This window comes from Pygocentrus nattereri, chromosome 6 (genome assembly GCF_015220715.1).
Source record: "Pygocentrus nattereri isolate fPygNat1 chromosome 6, fPygNat1.pri, whole genome shotgun sequence".
Lineage (NCBI taxonomy): Eukaryota > Metazoa > Chordata > Actinopteri > Characiformes > Serrasalmidae > Pygocentrus > Pygocentrus nattereri.
In genome coordinates, this window is record NC_051216.1 from 48,748,896 (window position 1) to 48,773,221 (window position 24,326).

General features: G+C 44.0%; 1 protein-coding gene across 1 annotated transcript; it reads right to left on the minus strand.

Moving 5' to 3' along the window:
- Positions 1 to 3,356: 3,356 nt before the first annotated feature.
- LOC108440498 (high-affinity choline transporter 1) lies at positions 3,357 to 23,110 on the minus strand. Its single transcript, XM_017719382.2, has 9 exons — positions 22,943 to 23,110; positions 22,205 to 22,499; positions 19,286 to 19,399; positions 15,101 to 15,256; positions 14,122 to 14,270; positions 11,354 to 11,497; positions 10,215 to 10,368; positions 8,164 to 8,381; positions 3,357 to 7,310 (listed from the first exon to the last, which is right to left on the minus strand). The coding sequence occupies exons 2-9, from the start codon at positions 22,386 to 22,388 to the stop codon at positions 6,660 to 6,662; spliced, it is 1,770 nt and encodes a 589-aa protein (XP_017574871.1). The 5' UTR covers positions 22,389 to 22,499; positions 22,943 to 23,110; the 3' UTR covers positions 3,357 to 6,659.
- Between the last annotated feature and the right edge of the window lie 1,216 nt (positions 23,111 to 24,326).

Sequence of the window (24,326 nt, forward strand, 5' to 3'; positions counted from 1 at the left end):
GGGATGATGCCCATAGTCAGAGGTGCCTGGGCCTGGTTACAGTTGCTAGAATACGATGAGATAATCAGTATCCGGAGCAGGAGTTCAGCAAAGGGTCAGCTGGACTGAGACAATAAGCCGTGCTGTTTACGTGATCATATCATACTTAGACTAATATCAAATCACTGCTGTGTATGTAAACATGGCTTCACTGCTGTGACCAGCGATGGTTAATTAAAGGGTTAAATACCATGTCCATGGATATCAGCTCTATTCAGCTCTATTCAGCTCTATTCAGCTCTATTCAGTTCTATTTACACTCATTCTATCAGTCTAAGTAATCCTCGCTAAGAAGGCCGGGTCTCCATGGTGGAGGGTGAGCTGTAGCTCAGCTCTGATGGAGCTCGTCTCATCACCGTTACTGCAGATGCAGCCCTGCAGGAGAATAAACACCAACAACACTGACCAGAGTGACCACAAACACATCAACTGACATGAGGACACTAGAGGCGTCTCCAGAAACACTACGAGGAGAAGATCAGCTGACTGGTGGATCCGTATGACCTGCACATCTCCAGAGTTCAGAACATTCCAGTGTGAGATTTTATAAAAACTAATAAAAGCGGCTGCAAAACCGCCAAAACTCTCAAATAATAAACTCACACAGAAATAAAGACGAAGCTTCTTATTCACCAGATTCTCACCTGAATTTTCCGTTCCACCTTAAATGGAGCTGCAGTTACACTGAGGTTCCATAAGCGGAGAACGACATATGAACGGTTGTGAATACGAAGCAACATCAGCCTCAATAGCTACATTCATTTACCCCAATAACTGCATTCATTTACCCCAATAACCGCATTCATTTACCCCAATAACCGCATTCATTTACCCAAATAACTGCATTCATTTACCCCAATAACCGCATTCATTTACCCCAATAACCGCATTCATTTACCCCAATAACCGCATTCATTTACCCCAATAACTGCATTCATTTACCCCAATAACTGCATTCATTTACCCCAATAACCGCATTCATTTACCCCAATAACCGCATTCATTTACCCCAATAACCGCATTCATTTACCCCAATAACCGCATTCATTTACCCCAATAACTGCATTCATTTACCCCAATAATCGCATTCATTTACCCCAATAACCGCATTCATTTACCCCAATAACTGCATTCATTTACCCCAATAACCGCATTCGTTTACCCCAATAACTGCATTCGTTTACCCCAATAACTGCATTCATTTATCCCAATAACTGCATTCATTTACCCCAATAACCGCATTCATTTACCCCAATAACCGCATTCATTTATCCCAATAACCGCATTCATTTACCCCAATAACCGCATTCATTTATCCCAATAACCGCATTCATTTACCCCAATAACCGCATTCATTTACCCCAATAACCGCATTCATTTACCCCAATAACCGCATTCATTTATCCCAATAACCGCATTCATTTATCCCAATAACCGCATTCATTTACCCCAATAACCGCATTCATTTATCCCAATAACTGCATTCATTTACCCCAATAATCGCATTCATTTACCCCAATAACCGCATTCATTTACCCCAATAACTGCATTCATTTACCCCAATAACCGCATTCATTTACCCCAATAACTGCATTCATTTACCCCAATAACTGCATTCGTTTACCCCAATAACTGCATTCGTTTACCCCAATAACCGCATTCATTTACCCCAATAAAAGTTCCTTAATCATCAAACGCCTCAGTCTTTCTCTTGGAGGTGTTTAATGGCAGCTCAGCAGAGCAGCTGTTGATCGCGTCTCACTGGCTGATCTAATGCCGCATCCCAAACCACACACTTCTGTACTTCACCTACTAATGAGTGCACTTCTAATGGGATACGTGCTCCTTGTACACACCAATTAGCTAGTATTCGTTTATTCGTTTGGGACGGGGCGCTAATAACACAGCGGGAAATCTCAGTCGTTTAGATTTCAGCTTTCATTTCTTATCAATACAGCAACCAATCAAATAAAATCAAAACACCACACTCAAATATATCAGTTAATACACTTTAACAATTAGATTTAAACATGGGATTAAAACACGTTTTACTGCCTTTGCTGGACCAGTTATGGCTTTATCTCATTGCAGCCACAGCACTGCTGAGTGAACTATAGCAAGCGTCACAGCTGTGTGTAATACGGTCAGATAGTCAGGTCAGACCCTCAGTGGACTGTCTGTGAGTTAATATTTTAAAAAGCACACACTCTGCAGCGCCAAACAAGATCATTTATTCCTCACACCTGATTTATTCATCACCATACTGTACAATGTAGTAAATAGAAAGACAGATATTTTCTCACAGAGATGGTTTTCAAGATGAATAAAGCATTTCTACTGATGCACCTCGAAATATTTCACTTTCTCAGATGCTAACTGTATATCTATATCTATATCCATATATCTATATCTATATCTATATATGTACACGTATCACATAAAAATATACAGCTCTTCTTACAACAAATAATACAACAGATAATCGCTAATATGTGCCTGTCAAGCAACAAACACAGTGACTCCTGGCCACGACCTCCAGAGGAATAAAGAGTAATACTTCATTTTCCTGGAAAGCCGAAAGGAAAGCATACATTCTCATTTAAGTCTGGACGGACTGTCGGTCACCACAGGCGGACACACTGTGTGGTATCAGGCCAGGTGCACGAGTGAAGGAAATTAAGGCAAATTTAAAACACACTATTCCACATCAACAACAACAACAATAACAACACAACAACAACAACACATTTGCAGAAAAGTGACAACACTAATATCATCCAGAGGACAAACACACGCTTGTTTGTATTTATTTGACTGATTCTATCACTGAACTCTTTAATAAACTGATACATTTTGGTAGCACTTTATTTTATAGCGTAGTTCACAAACTGGCCCAAAGTGTTTATTACACACGTCTATAATCTGAGAACAGCTCAGTCAGTCTGCGCTGGCGTCCCTGTATTACTGAACAATAAGCCTGAGATCTTCAGGGGTTAAACATTAAATCATTTCAGTAAAACTTCTCAGCTGTGGTGTAAAGTTTTTGGTATGCACAACAATAATCGGTGCTACAATAAAATAAATACTCAGCAAGTATCACATATTCATACACTCTCAGAAATAAAGGTTCTAGACTGTCTCTGGGTCAGTTCCCCTCCTGTCACTGGGGTGGAACCCTCAAAGCTCCATCTCAGCACCTTTAGTCAGGGAACATAACTGAACCATAATCCACTGAGATGATCTGTTCTAAGCTGGACTGACTCTACACACCCCGCCTCGCCTCGCCTCCAGGCTTTTACTCTACTGCTCTGTTTTAAAACATTCGGTTATGAAAAGGAACAAATACCAACTTTTCACCTGGAGGAACTGATTTAAGCTCCACAATCAGACCTTAAACCCACTACTGGAGCTTTGAGGGAACATCTACCTGAACAGAAGCTTCGTTATTAACAGTGTATTTAATTCTGAGTAATTATTACATTGTAGCAAGTACTGATGTGCATATACTGTCAAAAGTAACAATATAGTTTGATATATATTGAATTATGTACTGTGAAGTACTGTAATTACTGCACACTAACAAGCAGGTTCTTCGTCCTCACCGCTGGACAGAAGCCTCATGTCTCCAAAATCTCCAACATGAGAGGGTAAAACAGTCTTGTGGTGAGAGCTGGGGGTCTGGTGTGACGCCAGCTGGGCAGCAGGTATGGGATGGAGAGTTTTGGACAGAGGAACAGGAAACTGGCCCTATTAATGTAGAGAAGTAGAGGAAAACAGCCTGAGTTGGTGTGTGAGGGGAAAGGTGTGGGCACACCGTTGGTCCTGGTGGCGAAACTGCAGATCGGTGTGGTCTTTCTACGCTAGGCTGTCCGAGGCTGAGGGCAGCAGAGTGGAGTTTTTGCCTCTGTGAGACTCTTAAGTCTCAGAGAGGAAAACGCTGATGCACCAAGTCGCAGTGTGGACGATTCAGCCTTCTGGGAAAAGCTGGGCCAGGTGGTTAAATGTGTGCTGTGTCCTGATTTGGGCCAAAGGTCAGTGATCGGTTTTGTGATCATATTGTCTGATGTGAGGCCAAATGGTTTGGACACTTGAGGAAAGAGACAGATGTGTCATCTGATCACCACTTGGTGGAGAGTTGAATTAGCAGCTGGATGAGCCTGGTAGACCCAGGAGAGCCTTCCAGGCTTCCAGATGAGGTCACTGAGTCTGACTGGAACATGTATTACTACAGCACAGCAGTCCTAGGACATGGAGGTGGACACCAGTGGTGTAACTCTCAGAGAGGAAAACGCTGCCAGGGTGAGGAGCTTGGAGCAGCTGCTACTACGAATAGAGAAGAGTCAGTTGAGATAGTTTGGGCATCCCACAGTGATGCTCTCTGGTTGGCTCCTATTAGAACAGTCCAAGACACACCTCACTGACAGGAGCCCCAGACAGACCCAGCACCCTTTGGAGGGATCATATCTCACAGCAGATTTAGGAACGTCTGAGGATCCCAAGGAGGAGCTGGGATTTGTGGCCATGGACAGAGAATCCTGGACTGACTTTTCAGCCTGTTGCCGCAGCAGCTCTCGCCCGGAGAAATGGGTGGAAGATGAGATGATGAGATGGTAAACAGGTACATATTTAACCATTTAATACTACATTCTTACTACACTGTAAAATAAAGTGCTACCAAAACTTTCTGACAGAAAAAAGTATCAAAAGTAACCCGACAACATCGCACAACTAGAGACGTATAACACACCACCTGCACCAACGTCTGATCACCTGAAGATCAAACGATTCAGGATATTCGACAGAGACACTCAGCGAAGACACGTTTTCCCATTTCAGATCAAAACCCAGATTATTCTACAGGAAAAGCTTTGTGATCCACAGTGACGGAACGATTACACCTAAAGCGCAACGACACTTTGGTCTCATCATCAGTGACGAGGTCATTTGGCACGGTTAACTGTGCTAATCGAGCAGCTGAGCTGGTGATTTACTCGCTTCCTCATGTATATGAACCACAGAGATACTAATATATACACTACTGTGCAAAACATTCAAATCAATACAAATAAACATAAAAACAGTGCCGATTAGCAGTAATGTCTCATTTCCAAATCATTTAGTAATATCTTGGTTCAAAGAGTACAGCAAGAACGGTTCTGCTCCTGTTTCTAGTCTAATATCTAAAGTTATATATCATGATCTCAGACAGTCGAAGAGTTGTGTGAACAACTAATTGTTGCCTGGAATAACAGCTTTACGCATCGTTTTCTCCGCTGGGTTGAGACGTTTGCACAGCACTGTATAAATACAGCATATTAGAGCCCAGATAGCGGAGAGAGGGTGCATTCTCAAGTACTCAAGTATTCAAGTACATGGCCCCTCAGACTCACACAGATGTTTCAGTGTTTTTCTGTACGATATGTACTGAATCAAAAATTAACCTTCAGCAACCTCGTAACAGAGGCAGGTTTCGAAACCTCTGAGTTCCTTATAGGGGCATAAGAGCACCGACTACAGAAGGACCACACGACTCCAGTGGTCGGCTGTCTTTACCGACATATGACCTGCATTAGGCTAAAATATTTACAGTCAGCTTAAATAATTCAGATCAGCTGAAATAACTGTGATCAGAAAACTGTGTGACAGGTGTTTCACTCATCTCATCACCTTTATACACACACAGACCAACACAAGGACTCCATTTCCCAGAATCCCCTGGGAGATCATGTGACTGTAGGACTTCGCAATCCACCAATCACATTTCACAATCACCTGAATTCTGATCTGGTGCACCTGCTCTGTTTGTCGGGTCAGTCCTAGTTTCGTTTTTGAGCAGGTTCTTTTTGAGGCATTACTTTTCACAGTAGAGCTGCTGAGACTTTCCGGACTCTCGTTGTGCCTTCTTGTGTATTTGGCCTTGTTTCGGGAATTTTCTGACTTTGCCTTTTTGGATCCGGTTTGGATCTTGTCTTTTTTGACCCACACCTGTTCACTGACTATGACTCTTGTCAAATCCTTTAACAGTAAAGCCTCATTTCTTGTTTTTACCGTGAGCGTCTGGCTGGATCTGATACTCATCATAGATTTGAACACAGTGTAATAAAACGTTCCCACCAGTTTGGAAGGGTTTTTTTACATTACATCCATAGACAACTAATGGGAATGTACGGTGGCCGTGTATCCCAGTCATTGGCTATCTGTGTCTCTAATATGCATATCTACAGTGTCAACTGCCCAGGAGGATGTTTAAGGTGAGCTAAAACAGCTTCTATCTCTTCCTCTCCTGAACGCGTTCCTCTCTAAAATAAATCCTGCATCACTGTATACAGTACAGTGGCTGATGGTATTAAAATATTATTGCTCTGTTATGAGCTCTCTATGCATAAAGAACATAAACAGGTTTGGTACATACCCTCGATGAATATTGCACTTAGTTTTCTCACAGTTCCTCTCGGGTTCGCAAGTTTGCTATCCAAGCAGTTTCGCTTCAACAGCCTACGTGTGAATTTTAAGAGTTCATTTCTTTTCATAGCAATTTAGAAAAAACAAAAAATCCACTAAACCAGCCCTGGAGTCTTAACAGACGTGTGGACTGAGGACGTTCCACCAATCAGAGGCGTCTACTGAGGTTCATTATTTAAATCTGGGCTGGTCTCTCCTTCATCACTAAGAGCCTCTGCGTTCATGAACGTTCCCGCCAGTGAGGATCCGATCCTGGGCTTCACCGGAGCCATCTCGGATAATATAATGTTGTCACTTCCAACAAGGGTCGTCTTGTCCATGATCTCCTTGCTATGCTTGGAAACTACAGCGTCCAGGAAGTCGTATTTGGGAGACAGAGTTCCGCTTTCGAAAAGATACTTGGCCGCATAGGAGAACACGGCATTGCCCAGGAGTGAGGCCAACATGGCGACCGTCTTGAAGGGGAACCTCTGCATCACGATGTGCTCCACCTCTTTCGTCAGATGGTGGACCTTCTCCTCCTGCGTCCAGCCTGGGTAGTAGATGAAAGGTGGCAGCCTGAGGTAGGGCTCCCCTCCACCGATGCGCAGAAGCAGGCCGAAGACGTAGCCAGCAACTGAGCCATAGGTGTTGGTACCCTTGATGAAGAGCACGCTGATCAGCTGGGGGAAGATGATGACGTAGACCAGGTCCGAGCTCAGGTACCACAGGCCGTACACCGTCCCCGTTAGCAGAGCCATGGCAGTCGCCAAAGCGCCGAACACAAAGATGGTGACTCTCATCACCCAGACGATCTCGCGGTCAGATGCCTGCAGAGGGACACACAGAGCAAAGGCAGGTGTCGTCCACTCTTAAAGATAAAGGCTTGGATTCATTTTAATAAAGTTTACAGATATTTAAGCAGAAGAACCCGAGAGGGAGTGTGTTATCATGAAATACCATCCCGGCTGTGATCTGGTGGCCGTAGATCATCCCAGCCGTGATGTTATTGGTGATCACTCCCTCCTCGAGTGCTCTACTGCTTTAATACAGCAGTTAAATAAATACAGTAAGAAATGAATAAACTGGCCGTGAACGCGGCGTTTAATATGTTTTAATGTTCAGTTCCTTCCTCCTAATTAGAGCTCCTTAACGAGCAGCTCGTTGCTACGTCAGAGTAACGAGCTCCGCCCACTTGCCGCTCAGCCGGCAGTTCGTTCCACAGCTCCTCACAGACCAGTTGACCAAACCGGCTGACCAAATCGGCTGTCGGTCAGATGTGGTCTTAACAGTGTCCGTTTTCTGTTTGTGCCAAAATAAAAACGTTCAAATGGCTCGAGCGTCTCCTACAGCTGTAAAGTCGTTGCTTAGCAACAGCGTCTCAGCGGAGTGATACAGTGTGAATAAACCTGTGATGTTATGGTGAAATAACATTTATAACCCATATATTTAAAAATAAATGCATTTTAAAATATATTTGGTTAACATACATTTAGTGCTTGAATGTATTTCAGCATCGACTGCAGTGAATTTAGTATGTATAATATATAAAAATGTACATTTTTTTCCACGTGGTTTTCACTCTCGTCTTTGTGACCTGTCTGCAGATGGAGTCTAAAGTGCCCAGCAGGAGTTGCTGTGTGTGGTCAGTGGTCAGTGCAGCTGCGTGTCGAGGTTGCTTACCGACTGACGGAAGGCGAGCTGGTAGATGTTCCGTGCGAACATGGAGCTAGCTGAGAGGATGGATGAGTCCGCTGATGACATGACAGCGGCCGACACCGCCCCCAAGCCGAAGAAGGAGACGAAGGGCGGGCAAAGGTGTTGGAGCACGATGGGCAGAATCATGTCCGATTCATCTTTCTCCATTGGCGGGACGGGACCGTAGGACGTCTGGTTCCAGTCTGTCTCAACAGGACAGATACACATCCATCACACTATGTTAGACACACCTACACTGACCATTTGCTCTGGCCACTGTAATGAGGTCAACCAGTCTTACAGTCCACTGTTTTTACAGTTTCGGACTTTAGCCCATCTTTAAACGATTCACCAGCCGCCTCCACCCTGTTGACCATTACACAGATCCAGACCACCAGGCAGTATTTGGATGGTGTGTCAGACACAGGTGTGCAGGGTGCGGTGCTGAGTGTACGTTCTGTATAGATTAACGTACAGAAAGGGAACGAACACGCGCTGGAGCCTCAGACAGGTTACAACATTATCCTTATCCATATTTATACTATCAGTGTCTGTCTGGAGAAGCTCGTTCACTGCAGAGCCTTTAAACCGTAAACATGTTTCCTCTCAGCTGTGATGGATTCGCTCCATCTGCTGATTAGTTGACACTTTGATGCGAGAGCTTGTGATCAACAGGATTAATTAAGCTCCTTCAGATGCAATATTCAAAGAATTCCCTGTTAAATTAGCGTTTTTCAAGTATAGATGACAGGAGCCATCTGGAATCTTCTACATCATGAGTCACACCTGCTTTAGTCTGTTGAATCTCCAGAATTCAGAGTCAGTTTGGGCTTCCTGCTGAAAATCTCAGAGTGCTTTATTAATTAACCTACAACTGTCTAGAACCCTCACACACACACACACACACACACACACGTTAGCCAGTGTCAGTAAAATCATTACAATTATCTTTTTCAAATATTCTGCTCCACCTTAACTGGTGCTGCAGTGATGTTCTGCCATCTGCACACCATTTACGGAGGCTGCTGCATCGATCAAGGTGGAGAGGAAGTCTGAATGAGAAGCCGACTTCATTCTCCTCCTCATCCTGTCTGTTCACATCTGCTCTGAGCCGTGTGGCTCCTGAATAAACAGAATCTCCAATCTGAGGCTTTTAAAGTCATTCCAAAGGAAACGGCAGCACCTCTGAGCCTTAGTCGACCCCAAGGAGTCCTATAAACGCGGCTCTCAGCGAAGTCTCGGCTGCAGACGTGAACGTTTACTCTAAATTTGGACCCTCCACTCTTCAGACTGACCGGATCCATTTAGGTGTTGACGTTAACGTGGATGGTCAGAGATGTGTAGAACCTCAGCTGTGGCTGTTTGTGTTTGGAGTTCTGAGGAAAACACCTCAAAGCTGGACTGAGCCGTTTGTTTTGGCTCGACTGGAAACAAAACGACCTGCTAACAGGTGGAAGTGAGAACCCGGAATCCACGGCAGAGGAACCGCAGTCTGCGCCGAGTACAGTGGGTGTAGGTGAACACACTGCCATTTCCACCGTTTAACATTCCAAGGCTTCTTAATAAACACTTTTATAGCACTGCTACAACATTCATGTATTTACGGTTATTCTGCACATGATTTCTTTCATGCTTGGATGAATGTGGCATTTGATGAATGTCCTATGGCAGCATATTGGCAATAAAGTACCCCCCCCCAATTATATATATATACTGTATATTTGTACACACACAGGGCCAAAGTTTTATTATACCCTTCTATAATCTAAGAATAGCTCAGTCAGCTTCTTTCTTTCCTAGTTTAAAGTTCCTGTAGTTACAGAGCAACATGCCTGAGTGTGTAATAAGCCTGGGATTTTAAGGGATTAATGTATATTTCATATTCTATGCAGTAAAGTGAATATGTGACACATCTGAGATCCAGACTGTTTGGATAAAAACCTTCTTCATTATGTCAGCACAAAAGCCGAAGGTGACTCAGAAAGATTCCCAAAGTGAAGTGATTCATTTAAAAGCTCTTCTCTTAATCATCTCACCTGTAGAAGCTCCTATAGCTCCGATCAGAACGGAAGGGATGGCCATAACGAGGCAGCCGAAGGCGGCCAGGAAGGAGAGGACTTGAGCGTAAGTAGCTGAAGAGGCAGAAAGAACGCGCTGAAAATAAACCTGCCAGGGGATCCCGCCCAACATCTACAACACACAGAGCCACCACCGTGAGCAGATACAGACACGCTGATCACCCACAGCCTCAAACAGCCGCACTAAACACATCTTATTCATTTTTCACAGTCAGGAAAAAGCAGATTAAACAGAAAATTCCATAAAAGCCTCAACGTGTAAATATAACTTTTGTATGAAAAGCTGCCGCTCTCTCCCTTTATTCCAGCTTCAGGAGCCTCACTTCCAGCTCCTCAGAGAACCTGCAGATGTGCCTCCAAAGCTCAGTCTGAGAAGCTGGTTGATGATCAAACCCATTCAGTGGTGTTGAGGTCTGGACTCTGGGGCGGTCAATCCATAGTCCAGCTTCTTTGTTTGATGTGTCCGTCTCCTTTTCTCAGTGAGGTTCTTCTTGATCAGCTACACCTCCTTTCAGACCCACAGCGCTGAGTGGTCTTCTCACAGTGGAAGGATGGACAGAAACACCTGTGGATGTTTTCAGATCTGAAGCAGCTTGATCTTCTCCTCTCTCTCAGAGATCAAAGCTTTCAGTGCTGTTTATCTGATGGGGGCGGTTTTGGGGTCTCCCAGCTGTTCCAGGTGGTTGTTAGGAGGAACATAATAACTTTTTGAAGTCCTGTCTTGGAAACTCGTGATTGTTTCAGTTTTACCTTCCATATGAAAGTAAAATTGGACTGGAAATTAAATAAATGAAGTGCTTTCTGACTTTTAAACAGTTCTGTAAAAAAAAAAAAAAAAAATATATATATATAAAATGTATAATGTAATATTTGGAATTTCTGATTCACGGCTCACTGAAACAAGCAGAGGATTTCTATAGAAAGTATGGATACCACATTTAAAAGAAGAAGAGAAGTTATTTTATTCTAATTTGATGAAAAGTTGACGTTGCGCATGCGGTTTGGTTTGTGGCGATAAAAACGACCCTTTATATTTTTGCAATGTGTTCATCATTTTTAAACATAGATATAAACCATTACGATTTTTATAGACTTACCAGAAGACAGAAGTTGTCTGCCCACATCCAGCCGTCTGAAGGCTGAATCGTTCCCAGCCACGGAGTCTGAAACACTCTCTTCACTGCCGTGACTCCGATATCCGACACTGCGGGGTTTGCTAAAGCGAAAGGCACACTGATCCACTGAGAGGAGACAGAGAAACATCAGCTTCACTGCATCGAACACGTTCATCAGAAAACACAGTTCAAACGCTTTTCCAGTTAAATCTGACGACTAGGAGTGAAACTGAAGGTCTGCAGTTATTCAGATGAGCTGGAAGCTCCTACGGCTGTCAGAGCCCTCAGCCCGACATGCGCCACTATTTTACAGTTCAGCTCAATTTCATGTAGTTACTTGTGTAGCTACTGTATAACGGAGAGATGACAGGTAATGTCTTTCCTCAGAAGACCTCTTTATTCATACCAGGGCTCCTCCCCAGCTCAGTTAGCAGCAGCCAAACGGCCAAAACGCCTTTCCCTTTATATCTTACCCCTGATGACGGTTTACGCAGAAGGACACAGTTCATAGGTCACTACTAAAAACAGCACAGCAACTCTTTCCTTTAACTCGAGGGGCTGAAGGTTTGGAAGTGTGCAACGTGGGCATCATAAGGGCGGAAGGCCGCCAACAGTACATGGATGAGGTGTCCTTGAGCAAGACACCTAACCCCCAACTGCTCCCCGGGTGCTGTGGATAGGGCTGCCCACCGCTCCGGGCAGGTGTGGTCACTAGTGTATGTGGTGTGTCACTGCACGGAGGTGAAATTTCCCTGCTGTGGGACTAAGAAGGCTCACTTAATCCGATACTACGTCAAAGTGTCGTGCTTTTACGGATCTCCCAGTCACATCTTTTGAATAGCTTTAAATTAAATTTAAAAAATGAAATGAAATTAAAGTACATTCAGAGAATCGAGCTCATGGATAAAGTCCTGCGGCTAAGCAGATGCTGGAGGAGGAAATGAAGCTGACATTCATTAAAGAAGTGGAGAGCATCACGTTGGAATTTGTTGATTTTTTTTTTTTTTTTTTTGCAGTTCCACTTAGTAAAGTCAAAACTTTGGAGCTAACTGCCAATTCTGTCATGCCAGCTGACAGCTAACCATGTTGGCTAGAACTGCGCTGAGTGACCGGGGGATTGGGGTCATCCCACCCAGAGAGAGGGCCAGGCCAATTATGCCTGGACGGTTGCGTGACTCAGGAATCCCGTTGGCCAGTTTATTAGAAACCCCTTCCTTTTGGACTCGGACTACAGCTAGAGAAGCAGCCCATCTGCTACACAAAACATCCACGACCGGAGCTGCACACATCTGAACTGGGCTTTAACCAGTGGACAGTTTCTGTGAACTGAACCGCTCTTGGCTGGACATTTTTGGAGGGTGGACCACTCTGAGGTTAGTACCAGCACTACCACACTGCTGAGCTGAGAATGCTCTGCCACCCAGATAATGCCTGGTCAACAATAGACCTGTGGCCAGAAACTGACCCATGAAGAGTGGGTAGGGGGCTGCTGACAAATTGTGTATAATGACAGATGAGCTACAGTTACACCTGTAGTCGCTGTTCAAATGACATGTTTCTATTCTTACACTAAAGGAGTGTGTAACAAAACTCTGGACCTGCCGCTGGACGCTGGACATCATTTTTCTGAGCTACAGCAACTGATGTCATTCACAATCCAGGGCTGCCCAAGCTTTTTGCCTTGGGGGGCCAAAGTATTTCAGTGGGCAGAGAACAATAAATAATAAAATAAAGATAGTAGCTATACTCTAAACTGAATTCAATTACATTTTATTTAGTTACTAAAAAAATTAAAAACAGAATTTTAAAAGGCAAATAAAAATATAATAAATGACACAGGGTGTAAAATGTCTGTCCTCTCATTGAGTGCAGTGAGAAGAGTAACTTTCTATGGAGCCAAATCAAAAAAGTCAACTGTGAATGAATAACATACAATATGGATGTTATTAATATAAAGGGATTTGTCATATATGTACATTTTTATGACAGTTATGGTCACAATTACTCAACAACTTTATAACTCAAGCCTTCTGTTATGTTGTGGCTCAAACTGACCCATTTCCAAAACACAGGAAACATTTATAATAATTTTTGGAGCATCAAACATTTTCTGTGTGTGATTTGAACTGAAAGGTCAGTTTGAGTCTGAACAGAAGAGATATTTTATTTTTAATCTTTTAATCTGCCCATGTTGGTCTAAATAAAGTCTAAATAGAAATAAATAAACTCATTTTATCAGCCTGGTGGTGAATTATTATAAATAAACCACGGACAAACCTGATTACAGTAAATATTGATTACACTGATATTAACTGCTAAAGATGATGTTCATGGAGAAAATAAACTAGTTTTGAATGGATAAACATCCGAGTCATTTGGTCTGGAAACATTATTGCTGAAAATAACAGAAGGGTTAAAAAAATCACCGATCGTCATGTATATTTTGAATAAATCTCCATGATTATTTGGCAGTCTGTACGATGATGACGCTTATTTTAAATTCTCCCACTGCTCGCCGTCACAGTAAGAAACAGAACAGCCATTGGCAGGAATTTTACTTAAATAAAGCAAAAATAATCCATAGATTTTCATGAATTCCAAAGCTCATCCACAGTGTCAGGCCTACTGGACCACCAAGACAAATAAAAGTCTTCTGCCAATAAAAAATGTCAAATAAAAAGCAATAAACGTATCCATGAAGGGAATAAACGTGAAGAGGATTCATCATTAAGGATTTCCTTAAAACTCACCAGACCAACAAAAATACAGAAGAGCTGAACCACATCTGTGTAAGCCACAGAGTACAGCCCCCCCACCAGCGTGTAGAAGATGGCGATGAGGGCTGATATCATCACAGATATGTTGATGTTGATGTCCACTATCACACTCAGGGTGGCGCCTGATGAGGAAAAACAGCAGGAAGCAGGAAGGCATGTTTATTTTAGAGCTCTCCAACGCTGAAGTCACCCTGTCAGACCCACATTCAACAGTGTGAATAACACACAGACACAATCTGCCTGTAAATTACATCAGAACACTGTAAAGGTCCGGCCTGCACTGCCATAACTTCAGGGAACTCCAATTCCCAGAAGCCCTCGGGCTAATTAGGCTCAACCTGGAACACCTGTGGACTCCTCTACTTAAGGCCGTGGCAAACAGCAGCACTTTGTAGAGGGGTGACCGGTACGGTACTCAGCCCAGGTGGGTATTTTAACAAAAGGGAAAGGAAAAAGCGCTGGAAAACCAAAAGGGAGCAATCGACCCAAAACTACTAAAAAGCCAAAAAGAAGCCAGAAAACGGCTCCACGCCAAACAGAAGCGTTTACTCCACAGAGAGCAAACAGGAGAAACATGAAGCTGATCTTCCTCTCAGAATCGCAGAGGAAGGGTTTTGGTTTTCTGATTATCTTTTATTTCATTTTTCTCTCTCAGCCTTTGTTTGAGCGCTGCTTTCAGCTCCCCTTGGTTTGCCCTTTTCCTGCCTTTTTATTTCCCACTCATTGAGGTGTTTTTCCAGTTTGTGCCTGTGCTTCCCGGTGGTGCAGTGGTAACTCCTCGGACCACCATTCAGTACATCAGTGGTTCGAGTCTGGCTCTGAACCATCTCACCTCCAGCGTTCACAGTCACCAAATTCACACTCTATCACCTCATTTAAGACCCTTTCTCACGGGTTCTGCTCTCTGCACGTGGGTCCACCTCCCCAAACTGAGGTCTTCAGGTCTACATACCCAAGGCTGACAAAATAGCCGCTGACCAGAAGATCTCTCCCATTAAGGCTGGTATGAAGAGAAGACCACCCATTCTCTTCCCGTAGAGCTGCTGGAAGGGGTCCAGCATGGTCACATATCCTCTAGAGCGCATAGGCTTGGCGAAGAACAGACCACCTGAAAGGAGGCAGAAGGGGGACGTGAGAGACGAGGACACGGTAACAGCGTTTATTAATATAGGAGTGATGCACACGGCGGTGCCACAGCTGCATTAGCTCAGGGCTACAGGGCTGTATAAAGTACCGGCTCATGACTCAGGTCCAACAAACGGGTCCGAGTGGCTCAGTCGAAACTCTGCGTCATTAAATGACTCTGACTAGTCATTAGTTACTGTAGAACTTGTTTGCTGAATTTCGGCCCTTCGGTTGAAAGAGGAGGATGATGGGATGGATGATGCAGCTCAGTGATACAGTGATACTGAAATTTAAGCTTGTTTTCATTTGTGTCTGCATTTTTATGTATTACAGGCTAATTTTGTGCAACTAAATTAATCAAATTAATTAAAAACTTATACTTTACATGTTTTGTTGGGATAAATATTGTTGTTGTCATATCAAAACCGTATAACCCCCTTTTTCAGTTTGACCTTTTCCGCTATTTTAAAGCTCCTCTTTATGTTGTGTGAACATTTTCAAAATCAATACCAAACAAAACTACTAAGAACAACATTATATTACGATTATAGTTATAATAATGTTAAGAATGCATTTTTTTTTTAAAAGTTGGGATTTTAAAGACAGAAGGTTTTTCTTATGATATAAAAATGAAGTACAAGTTGGTTCCAAAAAAGCTGGGACAGTATGTAATGTTTATATAAAACCAGACAGAAATGACTTGCATAGGTATAGTTGGTATAGTGTAGCCTTCTACACTGTAGACTGGGGTCCAATCCCTGCCTGGGTAACCACCCTACACTAAACACCACCTTCGCCCACCTGTGTAAAACGATCGGAATGTACGTCACTCTGGATAAGAGCGTCAGCCAAACGCCATAAAAACAGTACAACGTTTACCTTTAATCTCAACATTACTGAAGCAGTGCCACTCACCCATGCCTTTGGCATTAACCCCCCACCCCCCATACTGTGACCGACGCTGGCTTTTGAACATCAGCAATGGATGGGTCTTTTTCCTTCGGTGGTCCAGAGAACACAACATTATTTCCAAAAACAGTGTGAAGGGTCGACTCGTCAGACCACCGTTTCCTCTGAGCATCAGTCCCTCTCAGATCAGCCCAGAGAAGTCATCAGCGTTTCTGGATGTAGTTGATATTTATCTGCGTTAACTGGAGCTGCGTTTACTCGTTCTCTTTTCTCAAGCCCACTTGTTTATATCACAGAAGCATGCTGTGCTGTCTGAGGGGTCGAAGGTCACAGGCGTGATTCTCTGAACCGTTTGCTAAAGTTTGCTTGTCCTTTACTGTAAACATTCCCAAACTGTTGGATTTGTCACTCACACTGTTTTTCACAAAGTGCCGACAGAGAAGTGTCCTGCCTATTTGCCTGTTTACCTTTGGAAAGCTCCAAAACAGGTGGTTTTCCCAGACTTGCTCATTTCAAATTAGCATATATTTAACAAAACTTAATAAAGCTGATAAGGTATTACCTAGGGAATATCGGAATAGGGAATATCTTGTTTTTTCTTGTTTTTAGTTAAATGCCTGCAAAAAGTCCCTGCTTTATGTTTTTATTTCCATTTTACCAACTGCCCCAACTTTATGGAATTGGATTTGTAGATTTTCAGTATCTTTAGGCAAAATATTGTCTGAGGAATTTTTTCATCTTTAAAAGATCACGGATAACAGAAAATTCCAGAAAACTCTTGAAGGTTTCACCCAACTAGATGCAGGTTAACCTTCAGGTCGTTGCTCAGTTATTTGCTGATAACAGACTGAAGTCCTTTGAACCTGTGAGTGGACAGTTTGCTTGTTAAAAGATGACCTCTCTCGATCTCTTAATGTCGGAGATTTTCTCTTTAAGCTCTAACTGGAGTGAATTCAAATAACCCTCTCCTGTTCAGGAGTAACTGATGACAGTTCAATAAGGACGGTCAGCTGGAAGACCAATATCGGCCCTTGATGAGGCCACGACCTGTTATATAACAGAAAAATGGCACAACAACAAATTAGTGGTGGAGCCTGGAGTGGGATGTTCTCACAGAGTCTCCAGCTCCAGGTCTCGGAAGGAATTTCAGTGGAAGATTCTTAATAATTCCACATATTACGGCCAACATGAATGCTGGACAGAGAGTGGATAAAGCTTGACAGAGTGGATAAAGCTTGGCTACACGCTGTCATGTTGGTCTTTGTCCTTGTGTCACTAACTACCGACAGTCAGATATGATTCTGTAGAAGTCCTGAAATTAAGATCAGTTAAAGTTATTAGCTGTTCTGGGAACGAAGCCAGACGCTGCGCTGAGTGATAAACACTAGGATCTGCCACAGAAGCTGACAGTAACGGCAGAAAAACTGCAGAAAAACGGTAGAAAAACGGCAGAAAAACGGTAGAAAAACGGCAGAAAAAGAGCCCCCAGCCAAGCAGGAACGGTGGTCGATAGGGAGATTTATGGGAAAATACCGCTCATTTCGAGGAAACAGATTTTTATGAAAGATGGTCGGTGGAAAAGTCATGTGTAACAGGTCTGCTGAGAGACTGTACTGGTACAAAGTCTATGACATGATGGCATTCATGAATCCACAGCCCACGGGAATTTACTGTTTTACTCTGTTTAAACATTTATTATTATTCTTTATCGCTTTCCATCATTATTGTTATTCTGTTGTCGTTACGGCGTATATTTCATTTTTCTTTCTTTTTTTCTCAATATGAAATGTTTGAATGTACATTCAAGATTCACACTACATTTCCAAAAGTATTCGGTCGTCTGGCTTCACACGCATATGAACTTGAGTGACATCCCATTCTTGATCCATAGGGTTTAATATGATGTCGGCCCACCCTTTGCAGCTATAACAGCTTCAGCTCTTCTGGGAAGGCTTTCCACAAGGGTTAGGAGTGTTTATGGGAATTTTTGACCGTTCTTCCAGAAGCACATTTGTGAGGTCAGACACTGATGTTGGACGAGAAGGCCTGGCTCACAGTCTCCGCTCTAATTCATCCCAAAGGTGTTCTATGGGGTTGAGGTCAGGACTCTGTGCAGGCCAGTCAAGTTCTTCCACACCAAACCGACTCATCCACGTCTTTATGGACCTGCTTTGTGCACTGGTGTGCAGTCATGGTGGAACAGGAAGGGGCCGTCCCCAAACTGTTCCCACAAAGTTGGGAGCATGAAATTGTCCAAAATCTCTTGGTGCTGAAGCTTTAAGAGCTCCTTTCACTGGAACTAAGGGGCCGAGCCCAACTCCTGAAACACAACCCCACACCATGATCCCCCCTCCACCAAACTTTACACTCAGCACAGTGCAGTCAGACAAGTACCGTCTCCTGGCAACCGCCAAACCCAGACTGATCCATCGGATTCCCAGATGGAGAAGCGTGATTGGTCACTCCAGAGAACTCGTCTCCACTGCTCTAGAGTCCAGTGGCGGCGCTTTACTCCACTGCATTCCACGCTTTGCATTGCGCTTGGTGATGTGAGGCTTGGATGCAGCTACTCGGCCATGGAAACCCATTCCATGAAGCTCTCTACGCTGTTCTTGAGCTGATCTGAAGGTCACATGAAGTTTGGAGGTCTGTAGTGATTGACTCTGCAGAAAGTTGGTGACCCCTGCACACTATGCCCCTCAGCATCCGCTGACCGCTCTGTCATTTTATGTGGCCGACCACTTCGTGGCTGAGCTGCTGTCGTTCCCAATCGCTTCCACTTTGTTATAATCCCACTGACAGTGGACTGTGGAATATTTAGTAGTGAGGAAATTTCACGACTGGACTTGCTGCACAGGTGGGTCCGATCACGGTACCATGCTGGAATTCACTGAGCTCCTGAGAGTGACCCATTCTTTCACTAATGTCTCACCTGTGGCCATGGAAGTGACTGGAACACCTGGATTCAGTGATTTGGACGGGGGACTGAAAACCTTTGGAAATACAGTGTATGTAACAGAAAAATGAACGAATGAATGAATGAATGAATGAATGAATGAATGAATGAATGAAAGATTGTGTGTAGTGTTTTCTTAACTCTTACCTACTACCAAGCTGAGCGCGTAGCCAAACGGGGCCTGAGCCCAGGCCAAACCGTGACTGGGCAGATAGACGTACTCCGCCGTTCCGTTAATGTATCCTCCCCCGACCCAGGTGGCTGGAAAGAGCCAGAAGAACATGCATCAGCTTCAATACTGTTCAGTAAGAGTGAAATGGCAAAGAATATAACATCCCAGAGCTCAGCGTAGAGCCCATGCCTGTAGTTATCGGTGAGGGAGCACTAACACCTGCCTGTGGGACGACAGGGAGGTTAGAATGGGCTCGGTTTAGCTGGGTTTGATCCGTGTCTGAACGTAGAATAAAAGTCTCTTTATCTGTAGCTTCAGCAGCATTTTTTAAATCTTCCAATTTTCCAGAAAAACTAAATATTGTGATCCTTGTTGTGAATCATGGAAATGACACAGTATTTATTACAGTATTTAGTTTCTCTGATGTTTGAAAACAATAACAACAGATGAATAGAAAGCATGAGCTGCACCAGCAGCACAGCACCGGCACGATTAAACACGGCTGTAAACTGTGAGCGTAGTGGGTTTTTATTCAACATCTGCAAAAATGGCATTTATAAGGGAACAGGAGGAAAAATCAAACAACTGGTAATAAATAAATAAATAAACATGGGCTGTTGTTGCTTTCAGGCTCTCAGTAATTAGTCTGTTTATGACACACGACGTTCAGTGTTCTAGAAGAAGCGATGGTGGGGGGCGATATGACACCATATATCGTTATCGTGATAAATTATGTCGAAATACAGTACAGGATGCTTTTCATCGTTTCATCGTATCGTCAGCACTATGTTTCATTATAAAGAGAGCAAAATTAGTCCAGTTTAACTGGATTTAGTGCCGTAAAAAGTATCATAATGTCCTATAGAACATGGGATGACAATAAAAGCCTCTTAACTTGGCTTGAAGTAATTAAATAATCATTTAAATATATTTTGTTTGAAAACATTCCCTTCGTCTAATATCGCTCTTGTCTGGTGTGACAGTAAATGGGGGGGGGGGGGTAAACAGGTGTTTACTGTACAGTAGAGAGTGAAGCAGACGGAATATCACTGTAATCATTACAGGGAAATACGGTAATCATTCCACATTAAACCCACTTATCCACGGTGATCCCATCGGTTTCATCAGCATATGTGTTTTTTCACTGCCCCAAAAATGAATCATTCAAGACTTTCTCAAAGAAAAGGGTACAGCCTCGGGGTCTCCTCGCCTCCGAACAGCATCAAAGGCCTTTCCTTCTGAAATACGACTTCATTAATTATGTAAATGAGCTGCTTTTAAAGGGTCAATAAAACACGGTTTAGAATCAGCTCAGTCTGTAAAACTGCTGCCTCCCTGCCGCCACTCACTGCTGTGTGAAGACACGCGCTCTTAAAACAGTAGTAAAGAAAATGGTTCTATATAGAACCATAAACAGATATTGGGACTATGTCAAGCTTATAACAATAAAAGAACCATCTCCAGCACATTCTCCATCAGTATGGAGAACCCTTTCACCATGCAGAGAACCATTTAATCATGCAAAGGGTTCTTTGGGTGCTCATGGATCTAAACAAAACCCTTTCCTTTACTAGAGAACCCATGAAGAACCTTCTTTTTAAGAGTGCAGCCTATAATATGACTGAGTCAGAGTGGAGAACAGTGCTCTCCTCAGTGGAGCTCCTGGTCTGTTAGCAGGTTCTCTGTTCTTCTCTGAGCACAAGAGTGTGTGTGGCGCTGAAGGCTGTGATGAGGATGTGGCAGATTTAAAACACTGCAGTGAGATCAGTGTGAACCCCCCCTGGTATCCGGGGGTCCCGTGTCGTCTGTCTGCTGACTCTCCACAGCAGCGCTGATGCTTCAGTGTCAGTACATGTCTGTTCTATCAGCTGTTCTCCTGTAGGGTCTCTGTTCTAGTGCGGTTCTGCGCTCTTCCTCACAGTAACTGAGATCTTCCTCGTCTCCTCTTCTGTAGAGTCTCTGTTCTAGTGCGGTTCTGCGCTCTTCCTCACAGTAACTGAGATCTTCCTCGTCTCCTCTTCTGTAGACTCTCTGTTCTAGTGCGGTTCTGCGCTCTTCCTCACAGTAACTGAGATCTTCCTCGTCTCCTCTTCTGTAGAGTCTCTGTTCTAGTGCGGTTCTGCGCTCTTCCTCACAGTAACTGAGATCTTCCTCGTCTCCTCTTCTGTAGACTCTCTGTTCTAGTGAGGTTCTGCGCTCTTCCTCACGGTAACTGAGATCTTCCTCGTCTCCTCTTCTGTAGACTCTCTGTTCTAGTGAGGTTCTGCGCTCTTCCTCACAGTAACTGAGATCTTCCTCGTCTCCTCTTCTGTAGACTCTCTGTTCTAGTGCGGTTCTTCGCTCTTCCTCGCGGTAACTGAGATCTTCCTCGTCTCCTCTTCTGTAGACTCTCTGTTCTAGTGAGGTTCTGCGCTCTTCCTCACAGTAACTGAGATCTTCCTCGTCTCCTCTTCTGTAGAGTCTCTGTTCTAGTGCGGTTCTGCGCTCTTCCTCACAGTAACTGAGATCTTCCTCGTCTCCTCTTCTGTAGAGTCTCTGTTCTAGTGCGGTTCTGCGCTCTTCCTCACAGTAACTGAGATCTTCCTCGTCTCCTCTTCTGTAGAGTCTCTGTTCTAGTGCGGTTCTGTGCTCGGTTTCTAGGCTATGAAGGACCAACTGAGTGAGCCAGTCTGCTACAGCGCCACCCTGAGGCAGAGCAGAGCTGCAGCTCTACTTGCAGTGTCTGTTTTTCCAACAGCTTAACGTCATAATAAGTTTATTTTCAGGGTTTTTTTGAGACATTTACGGGGTCCAAGGGTTGAATTAGGGCTCACAGGATCCCGGTATTTCCCACCCTGAGCGTAATCCTGCCTATCTAATCAGGCATACCAACAAAGAAGATGGAGAAAACTCACCGGTCATCGTGAACCCTCCAACAAACAGCCCAATGTCCCGTCCACCCACCATGATGGATTCACTCTGATCTGAACCTCCTTCCACCCCGGAGTTTTTGTTTTTCCATGCGGCCCAAATCCCAACGAACAGGATCAGCACGTAAAAGATGACAATCGCCAGCAGCCCTTCCAGGTGCAGGGCCATCTTCCCAGAGTTGGGTCGGAGTGGACGGCTGGAGGTGGAGGGTTTGAGTGGCTGGACGCTGAGGAACACGGCTGGCGGCTCAGCTCATGATGTTTCAGAAGAAGAAAAAACCTGAAATTATTTAACGCAGACATTAAAATCTGAACCATCAAGATGTTTACTGGACGGTGTTTTTACGCACTAATAAAACAGAATGGACACACACCAACTACCCTAATTCACTGGTCAGTCAAACACATATGCGTCATCTCTGCACCAGGTAAAGATTTGTTGGATTAACTCTGCTGAAAAAGACCACTAGCAACCCTTAGGATTAAAACCTAATGCTTTTTGCTCTCTAATGGGTATTGGCTTCATGGTTTCCAACAGTGACCACTAGTTTCATGTAGAATATCTTAAGGTCCCATTAGAAAACCAACGAAAGCACTAAAATCAGCCACTTTTCACCCGTTAAACCATTAGGGTCCATTACACTGCAATATCCACCCATTAAAAAGACAGGCGCTGTTAATGGTTTCTATGGGTTTTTTTCAGCAGAGTAACGGCAGCATTACCTTCACACCAAAGACCGACTTCATCCTGGGATGGTAAGCAGGAGAAATCCAGCCAGTCGAATTCCTGATCTGATCCTTCAGGCTTGGACACGAGTTAAAAACCAAAGAAAAGTACATCAGTGAGAGACTTCCTAGATTTTATCCTGTATAAACCCCACACCTTTGCCAAGGATCGTTGATTTATCCCGAGATGATGAGCCCAGTGAAGCTGAGGCTTTAAAGTTGGCAGCGTTCCTGCGTGACGCTGGAAGACGCAGATATCCAGAACGGAGTCTCACACCACCCGTATTGGGGAGTCCCACATAAGCCCCGCCCCTGCGCGATGATAGGCCAGTAGTTCAAACTCTGATTGCACTACTAGCCAATCCGAGCGCAGGAGGCAGGACCCTGCGTCACTCCCAGCGCTGCTGCTGGTCAGCTGTAACGTTCGAGGTGGAGCTTGTCGGAATACGGGTGGGTTAAAAAACAGAAGCGGACCAGTTTGTGAGGACTGGTTTCGTCAGAAGACGATGGGCGTCACTGGGTCTGCACTGGTTTTTATACAGGTCACCAGTAAAACGCCCATCTTTGCAAGACTCAGAGTTTGAAACTAAGCTGAATTCACTGGGACGGACTGGCAGTGATGTCCAGTGATGTCCATCAGCATCAGACTTACAGGGAAACTCCACCAATATCTCAAATTTCCTCATATCTCAGTGTGTGGTGTAATCAGAGGTTCAGAGGGTTTGGTGTGAGATGGTTCAGACGTCTTTACAGTGGTGGTGATGGGAACCAGGCGTCGCCATGACTACAACACAGATATAGACACCATCCAGAACCACCAGAGAACCTACACGAGTCTTCTGAGCTTATATGGAATGTTGATGATGGAAAACAGTGGAAAATCTGGAATAATGAGTTTTCTTTGGGGACTATTTTGCCGCACAGCGCCCTGCATGTCTCCCTCCACCATGAATGGAGTTGAAGTTCTCTAAACTCTCATAAAACAGCGTCTCAGTCACACTCGGTACGTTTATCTAGAACAGAGAACCGCTGTGTTTACATCTTAACCGGTTAATTAGGTAGAATAAAAAAAACAGTAGAGTTTCCCTTTAAGACTTCCAGCAATCGCTGGTGCCACACTCAGTTGTAAAAGAGAATTAATAGAGGGTTAATTAATGACGTAGCTCTTAACGTTGGGCTGCACGAGCTGAACAATCATCACGAGCTAGAAAAACCAGCATATGATGTGTTTGGGATGCTGGTCAACCAGCCTGACCATGCTGGGCTGACCAGCTAAACCAGAACCAGACCATTGTAGATCAACATAGACCAATTTAGACCAGTTTAGACCAATTTAGACTCATTAAGACCAGCACAGATAAGCCTAGACCGCTGTCCGCGG

Excerpts from the sequence above, each read along its gene's own strand:
- LOC108440498 (XM_017719382.2), bottom strand. The coding sequence starts at position 22,388 with ATGGCCCTGCACCTGGAAGGGCTGCTGGCGATTGTCATCTTTTACGTG. Across the intron at positions 19,400-22,204 it reads TGGAGGGTTCACGATGACCG|CCACCTGGGTCGGGGGAGGA; the intron begins GTGAGTTTTCTC and ends GGCTCTTTCCAG. Across the intron at positions 11,498-14,121 it reads TCTGTATTTTTGTTGGTCTG|TGGATCAGTGTGCCTTTCGC; the intron begins GTGAGTTTTAAG and ends GTCTCCTCTCAG.